At 41.9% G+C, this 22,176-nt stretch overlaps 1 protein-coding gene across 1 annotated transcript in view; it reads right to left on the reverse strand.

Moving 5' to 3' along the window:
• Positions 1-527: 527 nt before the first annotated feature.
• Positions 528-22,176, reverse strand: part of SLC28A2 (solute carrier family 28 member 2) — a 37,470-nt gene continuing 15,821 nt past the window's right edge. The window contains exons 6-18 of the mRNA XM_002690906.7: positions 20,763-20,904; positions 20,036-20,149; positions 19,619-19,696; positions 19,087-19,167; positions 18,567-18,647; positions 17,203-17,328; positions 16,990-17,120; positions 16,391-16,559; positions 16,009-16,206; positions 15,450-15,531; positions 13,348-13,446; positions 13,069-13,180; positions 528-4,254 (exon numbers count right to left, since the gene is read on the reverse strand). Coding sequence (XP_002690952.2) covers positions 4,134-4,254; positions 13,069-13,180; positions 13,348-13,446; positions 15,450-15,531; positions 16,009-16,206; positions 16,391-16,559; positions 16,990-17,120; positions 17,203-17,328; positions 18,567-18,647; positions 19,087-19,167; positions 19,619-19,696; positions 20,036-20,149; positions 20,763-20,904 — 1,534 coding nt within the window. The 3' untranslated portion in view covers positions 528-4,133. The remainder of the gene's footprint in view (positions 4,255-13,068; positions 13,181-13,347; positions 13,447-15,449; positions 15,532-16,008; positions 16,207-16,390; positions 16,560-16,989; positions 17,121-17,202; positions 17,329-18,566; positions 18,648-19,086; positions 19,168-19,618; positions 19,697-20,035; positions 20,150-20,762; positions 20,905-22,176) is intronic.

The following is a 22,176-nucleotide window of genomic DNA, read 5'->3' on the forward strand; positions in this document are numbered from 1 at the left end:
TCCCTTCTCCAGGGGATCTTCCCAACCCAGGGATTGAACCCAGGTCTCCCACATTGCAGGCGGATTCTTTACCAGCTGAGCCACCAAGTCAACCTAAATGTCCACAAATGGAGTACCTCCTTACATGGTATACCAGGTAGCCAAGAAAATGAATGAGGTAGATCTATGTGTACTGATCTAGAAAGCTGTACACACACCAAAACAAAAATGGCAAGCGGTGGAATGATATACACAAAAGAGGCTTTACGGTGCAGTGTTTGAGAGAATAGATTCTACTCATTGGGTGACCCAGTCTGCCACTCTCCTTTCCTCATTTCTGCCGGGGTCCAGCCCCAGCAGGATCCAGGGGTACCCTCAGGATGACGGCTTAGGTGATAAGGATAGCAAAGCGGAGAGCAGGGTTTGATCTTCCTTGAATAACACAGAAAGCCAATAAAGCTCCTGTGTCCCAAGGAGTCATCCTGAAAGAAGAACAGAAAGAGGAAAGGAGGGAAAAGGAAAAAAAGAATGACACGGGGAGACCAAGCTTCGGTGAGCGAGGCCCATAACTTTATTTTCAAAAGGAACTTTTATTCCTTGACTTGTACATAAAGGGAAATGAAAGATGCAAAGTCATACAGAGTCAGCCCAAACATCACATCTGTTTTGTCTTTATCAAAACCAGGATTTTTTCTGCATACCTTTCCCATAAACAATGTTGTGTACATTATCTTCTGGCCTTGGAGGCCTGTGGACATTTTATGACCCTTTTTTGATAAAGGCTGCTCAGCCAGAAAACTTGTTTTCCCTTAAAGTGTTTCTTCTTTATTCCTCCCAGCCTCAGAAAGTACTAAACAGAGTTACATTCTCACAGAGCAAAGGTGCAGTGGTCACAACAAAGAAAGAACCAGTTAGCTCAAAGGTCTGATGTGGTTAATTCCAAGGCTGCTACTTGTTTTTCTTACATTCCAACTATGTTAACCAATGCACTCCCAGGCGCACAACGGATAAGGGATACGGGCACTTGGCAGCAAGCATTGGCCCAATAATGAAGCCCTTTACCAGCACTATCTATTCTAATAATTTTTCATCCCTTAAAGGACTCTATGCTCATTAGGACTTTTAGAATGCTTTGGCTTCCCATGCCTTTCAAGGTTGGGGAGTTGTGAACAATCTTGTGTGTTAATTGCAAGAGTATGGATAAACCTGTCAGGCAAGCTAGAATGCCAACAGAGGGGTTAAAATAGAAATATTCCTTTTATGTCCAAGAGACTTATTAACTAAAGCCCTAAGTTGATTTTTTTCCAGAGAAAGGTGGTCGGGGATAGCCCCCTGTTAATGTCAGAAGAGTTGGTGAAAGGCACAAAATAGTAAGACAGACAGATTCTGGTTTTGGGGTAGATGCTCGAGCAGATTCAGGGGGTCCCTCGAGGCCTGATCTGCCTTTGCCTGTCAGGCCTCCTCCACATGACCTTTGTCATGGGTGGGATCTCCTGTGGTGGCTCCCGGCACATTTCCACATCCTAACCAGCCCCTTCCATAACCTCCATTTCTCCTGGTCCTCCTGATCTTTTCTCTTGCCCACCCTTCCTCAGCCTCCTCTGTCCTCTCTGCCTGGGGCTCCTTAACTGGGGATGGAAACTGGGAGACAGTTGTGAAAGTTGTAAAGCACATGCTCCCTGGCGTCTCCCAGAACACCAAGTAGGTATGTTTGCACCCCTCCCCTCTCCTTTTCCAAGACAGAGCCCGAGAACAACTGGTCCCTGCCTTGCGCCTCGGGGTTGACCAGCACTTCACGAACACATCCTGGGCCCGCCCAACCTGCTTCCACCCTCATCAGTTCAGTTCAGTCACTCAGTCATGTCCGACTCTTTGTGACCCCTGGTCACTGCTGTGCTAGTGTGCAAGTGCCTCTCGGCTCAAGGAGGCGGCGTTGCATTTGTCCCAATCCCATTCAGTCCTCACTTTTCGTTCTTCCTGCTTGTGAGACTCTCCTGCTGATGGTGTTGTCACACTAACTGCTGTTACAGCGCGGCCCTCTTATGTGTCAGTGTAGATCAAATTCACTTCAAACAGGAGACAGAATGAGAATGCCGGCCCTTACCCCTGAAAGAAGATAAGGAGAGCCCTCCATCCCATACCCTTCCTTGTGTGAACTAAATTTGGCACAGAATGCAGTAAATCCCTGGTTGTAAATTGAGTTCCTTAAATGGTAATGATAGTAGCCATGATCTTCGTTTTTTGAATGTTGAGTTTTAAGCCAGATTTTTCACTCTCCTCTTTCACCCTCATCAAGAGGCTCTTTAGTTCCTCTTCACTTTCTGCCATTAGTGGTATCATCTGTATATCTAAGTTTGTTGATATTTCTGCCAGCAATCTTGATCCCAGCTTGCACTTCATCCAGCCCAGCATTTTGCATGATGTACTCTGCATAGAAGCTAAATAAGCAGAGTGACAATATACAGCTTTGTCATACTCCTCTCCCAATTTTGAACCAGTCCATTATTCTATGTCCAGTTCTAACTGATGCTTCTTAACTCTCATACAGGTTTCTCAGGAGACAGGTAAGGCGGTCTGGTACTTACCAAAAATAAGGAAGAGAAGATAGGAAAGGAGACAAGAAGGAAGGCCAAGAGGTTCTGAGCTCAGATAATTGTGAAGTGGAAGAAGGCAGATTCGCTAAAGGGACATACAAATAGTGTATATATATAATTTATTGAGGGGAAATTCACATAACATAAAATTATACATTTGAAAGTGAACAAACCAGTGACATTTAGTACATTCACAATGTTGTGTAACCACCATTTCTATCTAGTTCCAAAACATTTCCGTCATTCCACAGTAAAACCGCGTACTCATTAAGCAGTAACTCCCTACTCCTCCTCCCCCACACCTCCCCTTGGCAACCACCAATTTGTGTTCTGTCTCCATGGATATATCTATGCTGAATAGTTCATATAAAGGGAATCATACAAAATAGAATCAGATAATAATAAGCCTTTGTGTCTGGCTTCTTTGTCTTAGCATAATGTTTTCTAGGTTTGTCCATGTAGGATACATCAGTACTTCATGACTTTTATGACTGAATAAAATTCCATTGTATGTACGTAACACTATTCGTTTATCCATTCAGCTACTGATAGACATTTGGACTGTTTCCACCTTCTGACTGTTGTGAATAGTGCTGCCGTGGGCGTGCATGTGCACGTACTTGTTTCAACACCCGTGTTCAGTTCTTTTGTGTATACCAAGGAATAGAATTGTGGGGCCATATGGTTATTTTATAACTTTTTGAGGAGCTCCTACATTCTTTTGAAACTCTTCCTTAAGGCTATAATATTATAAATAATATTAGATATAGGAAATATTCTAAGTCAGAGTGTCTCAACTTGAGCACTGTTGACATTTGGGGCCAGAGAATTCTTTGCTGTGGAGGCTGACCGTGCACACTAGAATGTTTAACAGCATCTCTGGCCTCTACTCAATAGAAGACATCAGTAGCATCCCCCAAGTTGTGACAATTAATTATACCTCAAGACATTGACAAATGTCCTCTGGGAGGAAAAAGTGTCATCTCCCCCGCAAACCATCATTTTAAAAGAGTCAGTAAACTTGAAGCAAAATGGCACTAAAGCAGAATACTAAAACAAAACAAGGGCCTCTAAAAAACAGACATTCCTTATAAGTCTGCGTACAGGAAATATTACTATGTAATGATTTTAAGGAGTTTTAAGGTTTACAAATGTGTGACAACCAGAAAAATCTTATCGTTCAATATTCATATAATTTTCATATATACCTTTAGTACCATAAACCCAGCTCATCCACAGAACTCCAAGAAATACAGCTTTTTACCTCAGTACACATTACATACCAAACCACATTTATAGCATACTACATCATATAATTCTTAAGATGGCAACTAGAAGCAAGGTTTATATTTTTTGATATGATAATATTCATTATTTTGACTCTAAGCTCAAACAGAGCCCATAAGAAATTTCTTATTTGGTTCAGCCAAATAATGAAAATTTTATATTTACTGTTAAAGATCAAAGCGCATTAGTTATAGGATGAGAACTCTGAGTACATAAATACCTTTGCCATCAAAAAGCCATCCAGATTAGGACTTTTATGGAAATGAACCAGCTTTAGACACAGACAGCACTTGTGTAGAGATCACAGCAGTTATAAAGTGCGATAGCACTGAATTCTTTATCTTCCCAGGGACCAGAAAAAGAAGGAGGGTTGTAGGTCCCATTCAGAGAAGTACTGAAATGAAAAACCAGAGAGATACACAGTGGGTCAGATAAAAACAATGCAACAAGATGTATCAGTACGTTCTACCAAGCTGGTGAAAACAAAAACAGAAACCTATTAATGAATCCAATCACAATGACCAAGAAAGTAGGATAGAATTAAGTGTATTTTTTCATTCATGCCCAAGACAGTACTAGCAAGAAACCCTATACAATGTGTCTGCTTCTGTGCCCAATTCCAATTTCTAACCATAGTCCTTTCCAAACATCACTGAAGCAAAATTTATTCTTTGTAATGTGATTTAGAATTGAATTTATTCAAAAAAGTGAGATGATATTCCAAAGCCACTTCCCTCTTAAGAAAGGAAAACACTGGGAAGGTCATGTATACACTGCTATGTTTAAAAAGCATAACCAACAAAGACCTATTGTATAGCACATGGAATTCTGCTCAAAGTTATGTACCAGTCTGGATGGGAGGAGGGTTTGGGGGAGAATGGATACATGTACATGTATGGCTGAGTCCTTTCTCTGTTCACCTGAGACTACCACAACATTGTTAATAGGCTATACTCCAATACAAAATAAAAAGTTTAAAGTTTGGAAAAAGAGAAAACAGCTCAGGCTTGGTTGTATATGTATGTGTGTTTCAGCTTTACTGAGGTATAATTAACAAAGTTGTAATATATAGAAAGTGTACAGTGTGATCAGTTGACATATGCATATATTGTGAAAGGATTCCCAACATTGTGTTAATTAACACATCCATCACCTCACATATTTACTTTTGTGTGTGTATGATGAGAACACATGTTCTACTCTCTTAGCAAATTTCAATTATATGCTACAGTATTATTATTAACTATAGCCACTATGAGATACATTAAAACTTCATATCTATTATCTTATATCTGAAAGTTTGTACTATTATACCAGCTTCTCCCTATCCCTCTAAGCGCTAGGCACAGGCAACCACCATTTCTGTACATGCAATTTTTATTTCATTTTTTTTATATTTCACATATAAGTGAGACCATGCAGTATTTGTCTTTTTCTGGCTTATTTTGCTTAGTGTAATTGTTCATCCACATTGTTGCAAATACCAGGATTTCTTTCTTTTTTAAGGATGAATAACATGGCACTGTATCACAAAGAGTTGGACACGACTGAGCGACTTCACTTTCACTTTTCCCTTTCATGCGTTGGAGAAGGAAATGGCAACCCACTCCAGTGTTCTTGCCTGGAGAATCCCAGGGACGGGGGAGCCTGGTGGGCTGCCGTCTCTGGGGTCGCACAGAGTCGGACACGACTGAAGCGACTTAGCAGTATACTTCTACAACATTTGATTTATCCATCTATCTGTTAGTGGACACATAGGTTGTTTCCATACCACAGCTACAACAGTAGCCATAATAATGCTGCAATGAACATGGGAGTACAGACAATGACTTTGTTTCCTTTGGATACATATCCAGAAAGGAGGTTTCTGGATAATATGGTAGTTCTATTTTTAGTTTCTTCAGGAACCTCCAAGTGACTGTACCATTTTACATTTCCACAAACTGTGTAAAAGGGTTTCCTTTTCTCCACATCCTTGCCAGCATTTGTTGTCACCTGTCTTCTTTATGACAGCCACCCTAATAGGTGTAAGGTGATACTTCATTTTGGTTATTATTTGCATTTCCTTGTTAGTTGATGATATTAAGCACCTTTTCGTGTACCTGCTGGCCATTGACCATTTGGGTGACTTCTTTGGAAAAATGTCTGTTCAATTCCTCTGCTCATTTTTAAATTGGATTATTTGGGGGTGGTTGCTATTGATCTATATAAGTTCCTTGTATATTTTGTATATTAATTCCTTACTGGATATGTGTTTTGCAAATATTTTCTCCCATTTTGTTAGTTGACTTTTCATCTTTTTTTTTTTTTTTTGCTGTGCAGAAGCTTTTTAGTTTGATGAAGTGCCAGTTGGCTCTTTTTTGTTTTTGTTGCTTTGGGTTTCAAATCCAAAAAAAAAAATCATTACTAACAAAAACAGAAGTAAGATCAATGGAACAGGATAGAAAGCTCCAGAGATAAATCCACACACCTGTGGTCGCCTTATCTTTGACAAAGGAGGCAAGAAAAGACAATGGCGAAAAGACAGCCTCTTCAATAAGTGGTGCAAAACTGGACAGCTACATGTAAAAGAATGAAATTACAACACTCAAATAGATGGGGAAACAGTGGAAACAGTGTCAGACTTTATTTTTGGGGGGTTCAAAATCACTGCAGATGGTGATCGCAGCCATGAAATTAAATTAAAAGACGCTTACTCCTTGAAAGGAAAGTTATGACCAACCTAGATAGCATATTCAAAAGCAGAGACATTACTTTACCAACAAAGGTCCGTCTAGTCAAGGCTATGGTTTTTCCAGTGGTCATGTATGGATGTGAGAGTTGGACTGTGAAGAAGGCTGAGCACTGAAGAATTGATGCTTTTGAACTGTGGTGTTGGAGAAGACTCTTGAGAGTCCCTTGGACTGCAAGGAGATCCAACCAGTCCATTCTAAAGGAGATCAGCCCTGGGTGTTCTTTGGAAGGAATGATGCTAAAGCTGAAACTCCAATACTTTGACCACCTCATGCGAAGAGTTGACTCATTGGAAAAGACTTTGATGCTGGGAGGGATTTGAGGCAGGAGGAAAAGGGGACGACAGAGGCTGAGATGACTGGATGGCATCACCGACTCGATGGACATGAGTTTGAGTGAACTCTGGGAGATGGTGATGGACAGGGAGCCCTGGCGTGCTGCAATTCATGGGGTCGCAAAGAGTCAGACACGACTGAGTGACTGAACTGAACTGAACTGAATGCCATTCTCAAAAATAAACTCAAAATGGATTAAAGACTTAAATGTAAGGCCAGATACTATAAAAATCTTACAGAAAACATAGGTAGAACACTCTTTGATATAAATCACTGCAAGATACTTTTTGATCCACCTCCTAGAATGACGAAAATAAAAACAGAAATAAATGGGAAATAATTAAACTGTTTATAAAAGCTTTGCACAGCAAAGGAAAACTATAAACAAGATGAAAAGACAACCCTCAGAATGGGAGAAAATATTTGCAAATGAAACAACTGACAAAGGATTAATCTCCAAAATATACACGCAGCTCATACAACTCAATATCAAAATAACAAAGAACCCAATCAAAAAATGGATGAAAGATCTAAATAGACATTTCTCCAAAGAAGATATACAAATGGCCAACAAACACATAAATAGATGCTCAACATCACTAATTATTAGAGAAATACAAATCAAAACCACAGCGAGTTAACACCTCAAACTAGTCAAAATGGCCATCATCAAAAAATCTACAAACAATAAATGCTGAAGAGTGTGTGGAGAAAAGGGAACCCTCATGCACTGTTGGTGGGAACATAAATTGATACGGCCACTAAAGAGAACATGTAGAGGTTCCTTAAAAAAATTAAAAATAGAACAACTATATGACCCAACAATCCCACTACTAGGCATATACCCTGAGAAAACTATTAATTCAAAAAGATACGTGTACCCCACTGCTCATTGCAGCACTATTTACAAAAGCCAGGGCATGGAAGCAACCTAGATGTCCATCAACAGAAGATGGGATACATATATACAATGGAATACTGCTGCTATTGTTTTGGTCGCTAAGTCATGTCTGACTCTTTTGTGAGCCCGTGGACAGATTGAACCAGCGTCGCCTGTGGCTCCTGCATTGGCAGGCAGATTCTTTACCACACAGAGCCACCAAGGAAGCTCCCAGTGGAATATTACTCAGGCATTAAAAGGAACAAAATTGGGTCATTTGTAGTTACATGAATGAACCTAGAGTCTGTCATACTGAGTGAAATCAGTCAGAAAAACAAATATTGTATATTAATCTAGCAAATGATACTGATGAACATATCTGCAGGGCAGGAATAGAGACAGAGACATAGAGAACGGACTTGTGGACACAGCAGGGGAAGGTGGGACTAACTGAGAGACATATACACACTACATACACACATGTGTAAAATAGCTAGTGGGAAGCTGCTGTGTAGCACAGGGAACTCAGGTCAGTGCTCTGCAATGACCTAGAGGGGTGGGATTGGGGTGGGGTGGGAGGGAGGTTTAAGATGGAGGAAATATATGTATACGTAGGATGGAGGAGCCTGGTGGGCTGCAGTCCAAGGGGTTGCTAAGAGTCGGATACGACTTCGTGACTTCACTTTCACTTTTCACTTTCATGCATTGGAGAAGGAAATGGCAACCCACTCCAGTGTTCTTGCCTGGAGAATCCCAGGGATGGGGGAACCTGGTGGGCTGCTGTCTATGGGGTCGCACAGAGTCGGACACGACTGAAGCGACTTTAGCAGCAGCAGCAGCTGATTCACTTTGCTGTACAGCAGAAACTAACACAACATTGTAAAGCAAGTATATACTACAATTTTTAAATTTTTTATTTAAAAAAAAAACTCATTACTAAGACCAATGTCCAGGGCTGTCTATGTTTTCTGCAAGGATTTTCAAGGTTTCAGGTCTTATGTTCAAGTCTTTAATCAATTTTGAGTCGACTTTTGTGTATGGTATAAGACAGGAGTTCAGTTTCATTCTCCTACATGGGTGAACATGAAGGGGTTAGGGAAGTAGGCAGAGTGGAGCTTTAAACATTGGGGGCATAGATGTGCAGCCTAAACCCTTCACTGCTTAGGGGGAAGCTTAGAGCTGGGAGTTTCTTTCCATTACATGGTGCTCTGCCAGGGCTGGGGTTTATAATGAGAGATGTCTTGACCTTTCCTACCCAGTTCAGTGTAGCTATTTTCTCAGTCATAGGAGTCATTCAGCTAGTTTCTTGATTTTTCTTAGAGGGAATTATTCCATGTGTAGCTGTACACTTGGTGCATACATAGGAAAAGGGAAATTCAAGCCTCCTTTGTTGTCATCTTGGTCTGGAGTCACTCGAAGTATTTACTATGAATGAACTGGACAAAAACATTCTCTTTCAGATTCTAGATACTAATGATACTCAGTAAGTGACTTGAGGCAAAAAGTCAGTTGCATTTCTGAGGGCAGAAATGAGCAGGAAAGAGTATTCTATTAATCCTTTAGTGAGGTTCAGTGACGTACTCATCATTAAACAAAAATTAGCAATTTTCACCTTATTCATTTGCTTTAGATTATGCCTACAATGATATCTACTGAAGTGCCACAAGAACAGAGGAATCATAACTATGCCAGACCAATGATCTATCTAGATTATGATTCATCTTTATCAGTGCAGCACAAAGATTACTTTTTCAGAAGATATTGGTTGCCTTCTCTGGTGAAAACCTCCAAACCCAGGAGGGTAATATCTGTTCACCTGGCATAGTTACCTGTTAAGGAGGTAGTACCCAAGCCTCTACCTGTATAGTGAACATATGTAAGATCACATACTTAATAATGACTTCCAAATCTATCTCCAGTTCTTATTTCTCTCCTAAGCTCCAGACATAAGTCGCTTCACATGATGTTTCCACAGGTAAAAATGTGGAATCAACATGCTGCTGCTGCTGCTGCTGCTGCTGCTAAGTCGCTTCAGTCGTGTCCAACTCTGTGCGACCCCATAGATGGCAGCCCACCAGGCTCCCCCGTCCCTGGGATTCTCCAGGCAAGAACATTGGAGTGGATTGCCATTTCCTTCTCCATGCATGAAAGTGAAAAGTGAAAGTGAAGTCGCTCAGTCGTGTCCGACTCTTAGCGACCCCATGGCCTGCAGCCTACCAGGCTCCTCCGTCCATGGATTTTCCAGGCAAGAGTACTGGAGTGGGGTGCCGTTGCCTTCTCCGCTAAATCAACATATTTACCTGAATTAAGCCATAATCTCTCCCCTTTACTCCCATTCCCAGAATCAATCCCCTTCTTGTCAGTTAATAAATGGCAGCCCTTAGATCTACTTGCCCGAGCCAGAAAGGGTACAGACATTTGAGACTCCTTTCTCTTCCTTACCCTTTTCTTCCGTTCAATAAACAATCCTATTGATTCTCCTTAGTCTAATGTATCTTCATCCTCACAACTACTTAGTATCAGCTCTCATCATCTACTACTTGAGAGTATTACAGCAATGTGTTTATTGGTCTCCCCAACATCCAAATGGCTACCCAACATGATCTTTTGAAAAAACATCTCAGCATGTGTTCAGAATTCTGTAAGTCCAAATCTAAATTCCTTAGCACTTCATGCTGCTGCTGCTGTTAAGTCACTTCAGTCGTGTCCGACTCTGTGCGACCCCAGAGACGGCAGCCCACCAGGCTCCCCGGTCCCTGGGATTCTCCAGGCAAGAACACTGGAGTGGGTTGCCATTGCCTTCTTCAATGCATGAAAGTGAAAAGTGAAAGTGAAGTCGCTCAGTCGTGTCCGACTCTTCACGACCCCCTGGACTGCAGCCTACCAGGCTCCTCTGTCCATGGGATTTTCCAGGCAAGAGTACTGGAGTGGGGTGCCACTGCCTTCTCCATAGCACTTTATAGAAGGCCTTATAAGATCTTTTAGCCTCATTTTCCAGAACTCTTTATTCACCCACATATCAGTACAAGTACACACACCTTTTGCTTCTGCAGAACCAAAGATCTTTTGCAGTTCCTCAGATCTTTCCTTTCTGGGTCCTGTAACTAATTCTATTAGCTTACGATATACTCCCTTTAGTTTTCAACTGACTTCTTTTGGTATTTTTTCTTTGTCTTTGATTTTCTATCACTTGAAAATGATATGTTTAAGTATAGTTCTCTTGGCATTTATCCTGCTTGATGTTCTCTGAGCTTCCCAGATCTGTGATTTGGTGCCTGACATTAATTTGGGGAAATTCTCAGTCATAATTGTTTTGACTATTTCTTCTTCTCCTTTTGGTATTCATATTACGTGTATGTTACACCTTTTGAAGTTGTCCCATAATCCTTGAATGTTCTATTTTAATTTTTTTTCCCAGTCTTTGTTCTCTTTGCTTTTCAGTTTTGATGATTTCTGCTGATATATCTTCAAGCTGGAAGTGCTTTTCTCAGATGTGCTTAGTCTACTAATAAGCTATTCAAAGGCATTCATCACTTATGTTACAGTGTTTTTGATCTGCAGTATTTCCTTTTGGTTCTTTCTTAAGATTCCTGTATCTCTGTACTTCCATTGCTCATCTGTTCTTGCACGCTGCCTACTTTATCCATTAGCGCCCTTAGTGTAGTAATCATTGTTGTTTAGTCACTAAGTCATGTCCAACTCGTTTGTGGCCCCATGGACTGTGGCCCTCCAGCCTCCTCTCTCCATGGAATTTTCCGGGCAAGAATACTGGAGTAGGTTGACATTTCCTTCTCCAGGGATCTTCCCAATCCAGGGTTGGAACCCGTGTCTCCTACACTGGCAGGTGGATTCTTTACCACTGAGCCACTAGGGAAGATCCATATTAATCATAGCTGTTCAAAATTCCCACTCTGATAATCTGAAAATCTCTGCCATGTCTGATTTTGATGCTTGCTCTGTCCCCTCAAATTGTGGTTTTTGCCTTTTAGTGTGTTTTGTAATTTCTTCTTGATAACTAGACATGACATACCCATAAAAGGAACAGCTGTAAATAGACCTTAGCAATGTAGTGGTGAGATGTTGGGGAGGGGAGGCATTCTATTGTCCTGTGGTTAGGTCTCAGCCTTTTAGTTAGCCTGTGCCTCTGAACTCTGAACTTCACAAGTGTTTCTCAGTCTTTCCTCCCTCCTTGAATGGGACGAGATGGCTAGAGTGGGCTGCAGTTGGGTATTTCTCTTTTTCTAGGTCAGGTGGACTCTGATAATACCCCAGGTGGTTAGGCTTTGGTTAATTAGTTTTTCCTAAAGGCAGGTCTTGTTTAAAAAAACAGAGTGCTTTGGTGTATTTCAAAATAGTTCCTTTTCCCCTCCACCTGCCAGAAGCATGAGGGGGGTTTTGTCTGATATTTACTATGAGAACCTAGTGTAGTTCCAAGAGGTAAAACTTCCAAAAGTGTGGGGTTTCCCCTGAGAAATGGGTCCCCTCAGAGTTTTTAACACAGCTTTGTCCTCCCCGAGGCTTCAGCAACTGCAGTTTCTGGTTTTCCTGCCCCTGCACGGGTTTCTGTGGCTCCAGTAAACCATGACTCCCTGTGTTTGCCTGTTGCTCCAATCTTGGGGTCTGCAGTTTGCCTTGTGTTTCTTACAGATTCAAGAAGAGTTATTGATTTTTCAGACTGTTCAGCTTTTTTTCACTGTTGTCTTAAGATGGAGTGGTGACCTCTGAGTTCCTTACACACAGAACCAGAAAACTATTCTAATAATATCCCACGAATTGGTAAACAAGTTCATTTTTACACTACCTGAACGCATTGTGATTTTATCAATTCAACTTTATCTGTCTCAGTCTTCATTTCTATCTGAAGAAGCTCTTAAGTTTTGGGCCACTCAGAACCACTGTCAACCTTCACCTACAACCTATCTATATTCAAATCACAATAAATACTTCACTTCTGATCAGGGAAATCACCCTCCCTTACTTCTTCTGCTGCCCCTCCACTTCTCAGTACCCCATCAATACAAGATATTGTCATTTGTAAAACTGATGATTTGTCCATGCTAGAGCCAATAGTGAGTATGCATCTAATAACAGAAAAGAAGAGAGATCTAGACCACCACAAATACCTATCCCCCTTCTTATATGTTCTCTTCAGTATCCATGTGATTACCCTCAAGACCTTACTTTTCTCCAATCCCAGAAATTCCTGAGTGAAAGAGAGCATAAGAGAGGAGACTCGAGCAGGGATCCAGTGCTCACTCACCTCTGAAAGAGCTCTCTGCAGCACACATAGGTCTCATAGGTTCGGTTGGTGAAACTCGTGTTTAGGAAGGAGACACAGTCAGTTTCTGCTCCCCTGGGGACATAGAGGATTCCTGGATAAAGGAGACAGAGATGCTAAGGGGAAGATTTTACACATGTTCCTTAAGGCTTTTAATTCTCTGGGTATAAATTGAGAATACTGTAGATTTGAAGCCTTTTCCATGCATATGTGAGACGGATGGTTAAATCAGTTATTCTGAGACTAAGCTAGGACACTTACCTGCCACACAGGCACTGATAAGGGATACACAGGCCCCTGTGAAGAGGGCACTGACCACAACCTTGGACAAGTCACTCTTCCGGTGGGGTACCATTGATGCTGCAGACAACAAAACAAAACAATTCAATCTCTTCCCTGCCAGGCAACTGGGTATACCCATGAAACCTGATTAGAAGAATGCTGAGTATCAAAACACAGCAGATGAATCGCATTCTTACTGCCAACCACCAGATGCTTGCCAGTGGTGTGCTTAGAAGTATAAGTATTCATAGGTCACTAACTTAGACACTCCCCAGGTCAAGGATGGTGCATCTGACTCTAACTTCCGTGGTTCTGTGAACATTCCTAAGATGTATCTGAACCAAGAAAAGCTCTGCATTGCTCCAGACAGTACAAATGCCTTGGGTGTTCACTAGTTGAAATTGGCATGCTTGCTGCTGCTACTGCTAAATTGCTTCAGTCGTGTCCTACTCTGTGCGACCCCATAGACGGCAGCCCACCAGGCTCCTCCGTCCATGGGATTTTCCAGGCAAGAGTACTGGAGTGGGTTGCCATTGGCATGCTTAGGGTGGACAGAATTAGACAATTTTGAGCCAGAGAGATGAGACTAGCAACATTCATCTAAGCCTTAGTCATGTGGTGCGTATTCCACCACTAGATGTTAATCTCACAGTCAGGTGGTAATCGGGCATCAGAATTAGAAGACAGACAACTGTGTGACAGAAGGGGAAAAGAAACTGAAAGGAAACTGTTTCACCTTTAAATTGTTTGATCAGCTACCAAGTAAATCAACTTAATGATTCTAGCCCAGAACATGAGTGAAATAAAAAATGAACACACTAAGCTGTATTTTTCTTATTTGTTGTTCTTTAGTCGCTCAGTCATGTCCGACTTTTTGCAACCCCATGGACTGCAGCACGCCAGGCTTCCCTGTCCTTCACCAACTCCCAGAGCTTGCTCATACTGATCCAACCATCCTGTCCTCTGTCATCCCCTTCTCCTCCTGCCCTCAACCTTTCTTAGCATCAGGGTCTTTTTCAATGAGTCGGCTCCTCACATCAGGGGGCCAAAGTATTGGAGCTTCAGCTTCAACATTAGTCCTTTCAAATGAATGTTCAGGACTGATTTCCTTTAGGATTGACTGGCTGGATCTCCTTGCAGTCCAAGGGACTCTCAAGAGTCTTCTCCAGCACCACAGTTCAAAAGCATCAATTCTTCGGCGCTCAGCTTTCTTTATGGTCCAACTCTTACATCCATACTTGACTACTGGAAAAACCATAGCTTTGACTAGACGAACCTTTGTCAGCAAAGGAAAGTGTCTGCTTTTTAATATACTGTCTAGGTTTGTCATAGCTTTTCTTCCAAGGAACAAGCGTCTTTTAATCTCATGGCTACAGTCACCATCTGCAGTGATTTTGGAGCCCAGCGATCTTCCAAACTCTTGGAATCCACTAGTTCTCTTTGCCCAGCCTTCAAAGACAGCTCCACTTTCTTCATATTATTTCCTCCAACCATCGCCATTTAGCAGTATTCTTAGCAATCTAAATGTAATCTGTGTATGCTTAAAATACTCATTCCTCCTACAGCTGGTGACTTGTAGCTTTAATTCCAACACTTCACAGCACTTGCTCTATCTATCTACCTTATATGTCTCTGTTTTTATTTGTTCTGATTCCTTGCACAAGGCCTATTTCTATGAAGTCAACTGGTGAGCAGCATAATTTCAGAAAGTACCTTCACTACTGAACAAAAAACAAAATACTTTTACTTATTTATGTACTATGTCCATTTAGTGGTAAAATAAAAATAATACCATTATAGTGTTCCTCATAGGAAAAAGAAAAATAAAATTGGTTTCTTGGGCCTCCAACAGGGAGGAAAAAAAAAAAATAACAGAAGTTGAGATTCTAAACCCAGCCTTGGCTCCACACATAGCCAGGTAGCATGATTACTTGAACTCCAAATTAACTGCCAATGGAGAGGACCATTTCACATCAGCTTCTCTATCTGGGCTCAACTTGTACTGAAGCACCAGGGCTGCCTACTATAGATGCTGGGACCTGGCTGGCATATTGGGTAGCTGGGAAAAAGAATTAACTCACTCAAGCCTCCCAGTGTGATTCCTATGGAACTAAGATTGGCAAATCCACAGAGTGAAAACGTTGTAATGATTTCAGCTCTCACCTAGGGAAAACAAAAATAAATAAACTCAGTCCCATGTGTGCAGTTGTATAATCATTATAGAAGTTCCAGAGTACTTAGAACCCCTAATCTTGTCCATACCACTCTAAGGAATGTGGAAAGGATGCTCAGAAAATAACCAATCCCTGAGTTATTCCAGGGATAATGACATGAAAACCACCCTGGTTTCTTGCCCAGTGTTCTTGTCTAAGCCTTCAGAGCCTATGAAATCTATGAGGGAAGCTGGGTCAGTGTGGAGCGGGGTGGGGGAAGGGGGGAAATGACCTCAGGGCAGCTCAGGCACAGAAGCTAAGCACACTGTTACTCTCTTGCTTTGGGTCAGACTCTTGCTTTGATCCTGACTCTTCCTAGGGTCAGGCCTGGGACCCTGGAGAGGGATCTGTGTGTGTGAGACAAACTTTTGTGTAATACTTTGTATCTGTCCACAGACTGTTTATGCTTTTCCAGACTGGCACTTACAGAAATCCACTGCTTCTTGCCTTCGATCCACTCCTCCACTCCAGAGAGACGCTTGTTTTTGTACTGAGACAGTTGCTGATAGGCCACAAACTCGTTCGTGAAGAATTTCATCCCCACCATCTCAGCCACCATTGGACAGTCTGCCCACTCGACACCCATCATGAAAACCATGGGCCTTAAGACATAGGAGCAGATGACCTGGGTGAGAGAAAGAGATATCTCACATCAGGAGCCCAGGACTTCTCTGGAACCTTGATTCAGTCCCCCAACCCCTTCTCCCTGCCATGCTCCCTTAGCTCACTCCGGGTCAGAAGACATGTGCAATTCAAGGACTTCATAAACACACCCTAGAAGGACCGCCCAGGTAAATGGAATCCATTACCTGAAAAGTGAGTCCCTGTATGTCTACCATTTCCCCTAGCCAGGAGAGGGCAGCATTGATGAAGGCCAACACAGCCAAAAAGGCAATCAGGTTGGCTGCTACGTTACTAGCAAGGCCTACAGCATCTGTGGCTCCATTGCTGGCAGCTTCCAGGACATTCTTCTCCTTCCTGTGGTTATTGGGCAGAAGGGAAGAACACGGTGTCTAAAGTAATCTCAGCCCCTCAGAAAAGAGATGTCTCAGTGCCCCAGGAGTGCAGGAGTGCAAAAGGAGAGTGCAAGAACAGCTTAAGAGGTGATGGGGGTTCCTAGTGACCCTTTCTGTGGAAATTACTAATTTTCACAGTATCAAATTCAATCACCATGAAATTCTACTGACACAAAGAACAGAGGATAATGGCATGCAGAAGGCAGAGGAAATGGCAGGGTTAAACAAAAGAAACAAATCAACATGAATAGCTAGAGGCAGAGGTAGACACAAGGAGATATGGAATCATATTATTCCCTCTCCGGGAGACTTGGAGCCTTGAACCACAGCACCACTCTTGATTCTGCACATGACCTCACCATCTCCCAAATTATATGCTTCATTGGACTCACCCACGGGGCAATTTTACCCCCTCCTTATTCTTGAACTTCGACTCCTCTACTTCCGGATATACCAGCTTTGACAAAGCAAGAGCAGAAGGGGCAGCCATCACAGAGGCAGAAATCAAGGATGATGCGTCAATCTGTAAGGCCAGACTTAGGAGTCAGCATCTACAGAACCCAGACTTGGGCTCACCCAGGAGTGATCAAACAGACTATGCTTACCCCAAAGGATATGAAGGCTCCCAACACAGTGCCTGAAATGGTGGCAAACCCTCCAGTCATCACTGCGTGGATTTCAGAGAGCGTCATGTCTGCAAGGTATGGACGGATGAGCAGAGGTGCCTCCGTCTAAAAATAAGACGGAGAGAGTCAGATTCAAGAGGGGTACAGTTTCCCACCCCAGAGTGCCCATCCCAGCCCTGGGTGCATAGCCCTCCAGTGTGGGTGCCCTTCAAACTCTGAGCTCTGCTCATAGGCTCTCCTAGTTTCTAGCTCACTCCCTCTAATACCTAATTATATCCTGGCTGGCATTGTTCTATGTGTTTTCATATGTGTTTGTCTCATCTATTTAAAAATTAGAATTCTATAAATGAGAAATGGTATATTTCTTTTGTAGGTTCTCAGTCTAAAACTGTATACTTAATGGATGAATTTAAGGAGTACAGTGTACTTACTAATAACTATTAACTGCTTAAAAAGTATTCATTAAATGAACTGCTACATGAATGAAGCCCAATGTTGATGAAACAATCAAAAGAAACAACGTTTGTGAAAATGGTATGAAATTATGAAGGCCCAACTATGCAAACTATATCTAGTATTGTAAAATAGGTAATATTTACTATTTAAAGAATGATAACTATGTGCTTAGTGGTATAGGAGATGACAGGGACATTATATGAACAGGGCAAAGTTCCTACTCTTAGGACTTCATAGTCTAGCAGAGGAAATCAAATTGATTATGGAGAATTTCAACAAAATGTTGCATGCTATGCTAGAAATATATAGAAGTACTCTGAGACCATTTCAAATACAGTTAATCAGCCTAGGACCTTAGGAGAGAAAGACTTCAATACTAATTCCTTGTCAGTTTGACAAGCCATTTCCCTAGTGTTAAGTTGATCAGTCAGTAGCCTATACTGAGCACCTACTCCATATAGACAAATGTATCAAAAAAGTATTATGGGGAAGAGCTTTGGTGTTGGCCCTGAGCAAGGCTCCTTAGAGACCCTGGAAAACAAAGGTCACTGGAAGAGACCAGAATATGGAGGAGACACCTTTCATAGTCCCTGAAGGGGGACGATTTAGACCAGGACATTTCCCTAAATCCCTGTGTAAGAATTTAGATCTGTGGTTAAGTATGTCCCCATTACATGCATCACGTAAGTATCAATAGAGATGAAGGGTGAAAGCAATGAGTTGCATTTCCTTTGAGCTTCTGAATTTTGTTTCATCAGAGAATGAGTGGCTCCCCATAGAGTCTTCATTTATCTGACTTTTCAAAAGGAAAGCATACATTTCTCAGCCTATTGTCTGCCATACTTTCTATTCCCCAGAGAAAAGATCAAAATCCTCAGGATGCTTACCATACCCACAAAGATGTTTCCTGCCACAGCCAGGGTCTCTGTGGCAGTGGTGCCCATGGTGATTTGCAAAAACCAAGCAATCTAAAGGGATGCAAACACCCAAAACATTAACATTAGCAGAAATCTCAGAGTGTATCCAGCAAAACCCCTCCTCCATTAACATTGGTAACGAAATTAAGGCCTAGAGAAGAGTAACAAGGCCGAGACCACAAAGCAAATTACAAACAGATCCTGGACCAGAACTCAGGGCTCTTTGCTTCCAGAAAAAATAAATTAAAACTCAGTATGAAGTGGTAGCTCAGCCCATTTTTTTCTCCTTGCTGTGCCCCTCAGCCTGCCCAGGGCCTGGTCCTGACCATCTGATACCAGGCACGCTTGAAAGAGTGTGCTTTTCACATTAGTTCTAATGCTCAAGATATGAAATATGAGCCTTCTTTTTCAAAGTAAGTATCATCTTCATGCCTCTTGACAGATCACACGATAAAAGCCCACCTCCTGGATGAATAGCAGAATGACTCACCTTCTGAACAACCCACTGCACAAGGCCCAGGTAGTAAAGGATGGACATCACACATCCAAAGAAAAGAATGATGGGTAAGGCCTGTAATGAGAATGATGGGGCAGGCAGTGAGATCCTACAATGAACATGCCATAAGCAAACTGTGTTTCAGGCATGTAAGATAACTTCCCATCATCCCAATGCAGCTGATACAGTATAGATCCTCAGTGGATATTTAAACACAAGCTAGTTTAGGAATAAATTTTAAGTGTACTGCAAATCTATTATGCCATCAATACTAAGCCACAAAAAGATGTTTTCTGAACCTTCCTCTCCCACCCCTATTTCATTCCAATTTCAGTATGGCACTGAACAAAGGGCAAGAGATTGACACTGCTTCCTATACGAATGGGATCAAATCCTCTTCTTAGGGTCATTGGTATACAAACTGTCTGATTTCTTGGACATACGTCTTCATCATCCGTTTTATCCCTCTTCCCACCCCCCACCCACCACCACTGACCCTCTTTCTTGCTCATGAAACAGACATGACCTGAAAGGCGAAGACATCTTTGACCAGAACATCCCCAAAAACAAAACTGGAGCCAGCCACTGTATAGCTGAGGAAAATCTGAAAGAAAAAGGAGAGAGAGATAACAAAAGTGAAGTCACGAAAGACACAAGGAAGATAAGATCAGCCTTATGTATGACTTGGACCTACTGCTGTCACTGAAGTTGGCCTCCCTTTGACAGCATGGGAAGCAGTCTATGTCCCTGTGAGTTACTCAGTGAAGGACAGAGGACTCAGCAGTTCAGTCCTCTTCATTCCTATGCTTAGCTGTACCCCCATGTACTCTCTCCTTTCCGACCAGATCTCATTAACAAGACACAGTGTGATCTCATGTTTTCCCCCAATCTCCTTTCTCTAGGGTTTGCAAAGAGCAGTTCCCTCACATTCGATTTCTCATACCTGAACCTGTTCTCCCAGCCACTGAAATGCATTAAATCCAGGATCAGTTCTGATGACCAAGATCCCAAAGACAAACTGAAGACCTAGGCCCCAAAGCACTGCCCTCCAGGACACCTGGGACCAAAAAGAACATTATTCCAATGTGAGTTCTAAATCAGACTTGTTAATTACCTGGCTGGCATTTTAAACATGGGTATATGTACTCTGGAACCAATCTAGGGTGTTAACAGTAAATCTGGGGTAAGATGGGAGTAGAGAGAATGTGGTACCGGGTAGTGATATACAAAGAGCCACATACATATATATGTTTTTTAAACTTACACCTACAGGTTAGATCTGACACACAGTCAGACACACACACACATACATAAAAGCATCATAAACCAATGCTTTAATATTACTATGTGCAGTACTAGTTGATTCTCTACTGTATTCTATTTTCTTTCTTTCCTTCTTTATTTTTTGTTTTGTTTTGTTTTGTCTTTAACACCAGCCTGCATCCACAAAATTGATATCAAGACTCAGTTTGTAAATAAGTGGTCCAGGGCCTCTTAGAACCTTAAACTTCACTTAAGAGCAAAATTATCAAAGGAGAAAATTCCAGAGATTGTTAAGAACTCAGTTCTGTGCCTTTGTAATCAATACTTGGCACATGTACTTTGTAATTAATAACAAATGGTCCTTGGCTCGGTATTACTATGCCCACCCCTGCATAACCCAAACTCACTGCGCTATGGTGTTTGGAGCAGGCAAAGAGGATGATGATGAACATGCAGATTCCCGCAAAGGAGATCAGCTGCTCTGGCCTTTGGGCTGTGTCCAGAGCCAGCCACAGGATAAGGCCAATCAAGGAGACTCCTGCCAACACCCTGGAGAGGGAATTTCAGGATAATGCCATCAACTCACTGAATGAATAAGAAATAATCAACTTAACCTCTAAAAACCAGAAACTCATCAAATGGATAAATTCATCAAAAGGATAAACACAATAGGTTAGACACAGAGACATGTCTTTAGAATCATTCATCTGGTGGTTTCCCAGTTACCACCTCTCCCCTCCCCTCAACTCTTTTACTCACAGATGGAAGGTCAAAGAGTCCAATCTGAGGACATAAATCTCATGACTTCCTCAATCTATCATATCAGTAACAAAAAGACTTATTCTTCGAGATTGCTCTAATGCAAAACCAAAATATTTTCAAAAGAAGAAGGAAAAGTCCCCTACGGATCTCCACCCAGTTTCCAACCACTTGAAGGGGCAGAATAAAGGCTAAGGCTAAGCCACAAATCAACGACTTATGGCCTTATGGTCCCTTGATGTACCAAACATGCACAGTCAGTACACAAACTAGTCTCCTCAAGTCTGAGTGTTGGAGTCATTTCAGTTCAAGGAGTAAGAATTAGAGGGCAAATCACATGTGAAAAGAAAAGAAAACCAAAACACACACACACTGTCCATTGAGATGCTGCAGGAACAACAATGACAACAGGATAGAGGACAGGTCAGGGTTGAATACTGGGGCTGTTCTCTCTGTGAACTCAAAGTGAATTAAATCTGGCTTCCAGAATCCATCCTGCTAATGAAGAAAGTACTTCAGCTCTATCTCTTCAGTGTCAAATAAATCAATGATCCGAAATTTAGGCTGTAGTCTGGGGTGTTTCTCCAAATGATCACTGTTGCAAACATTCTTAACAGCTATTTTCTGTGCATCCATTGGACAAAAGGCAGAAAAGAGGAACATACAGGGAGTCTGAAAGTCATTCGCTCACCCTAGGTCTGTGATCAAAGGACACGTGCATGCCATAGTTAGTTAAATGAGCTGTGGCTGCTGTAGCATTTGGTCCAGTATACACTAAACAGTGCTAAACTCTAGGGAATTATAAGACACCTGTGGGTACAGGAAGTCTGGAGGACTAGAGGGGGAAAAGAGGATAAAAAGTATCCAGAAATTAAAGGAGAAACACATGAGCACCAAATCAATTTGACAGTTTAATGCAGCTTTGCCTTGATTACTTCTGTGAAGAGGAATATGGTTTTTCTCATTTCCGACACCAACCCTGACAATAAACAGGCTAAAACCCTTCCCTGAAATGTAACCCCTCCTGACCTGCAAGCAATATTAAGATAGGAGATTGTAAGA

Source organism: Bos taurus, chromosome 10 (genome assembly GCF_002263795.3).
Source record: "Bos taurus isolate L1 Dominette 01449 registration number 42190680 breed Hereford chromosome 10, ARS-UCD2.0, whole genome shotgun sequence".
NCBI classification, from domain to species: domain Eukaryota; kingdom Metazoa; phylum Chordata; class Mammalia; order Artiodactyla; family Bovidae; genus Bos; species Bos taurus.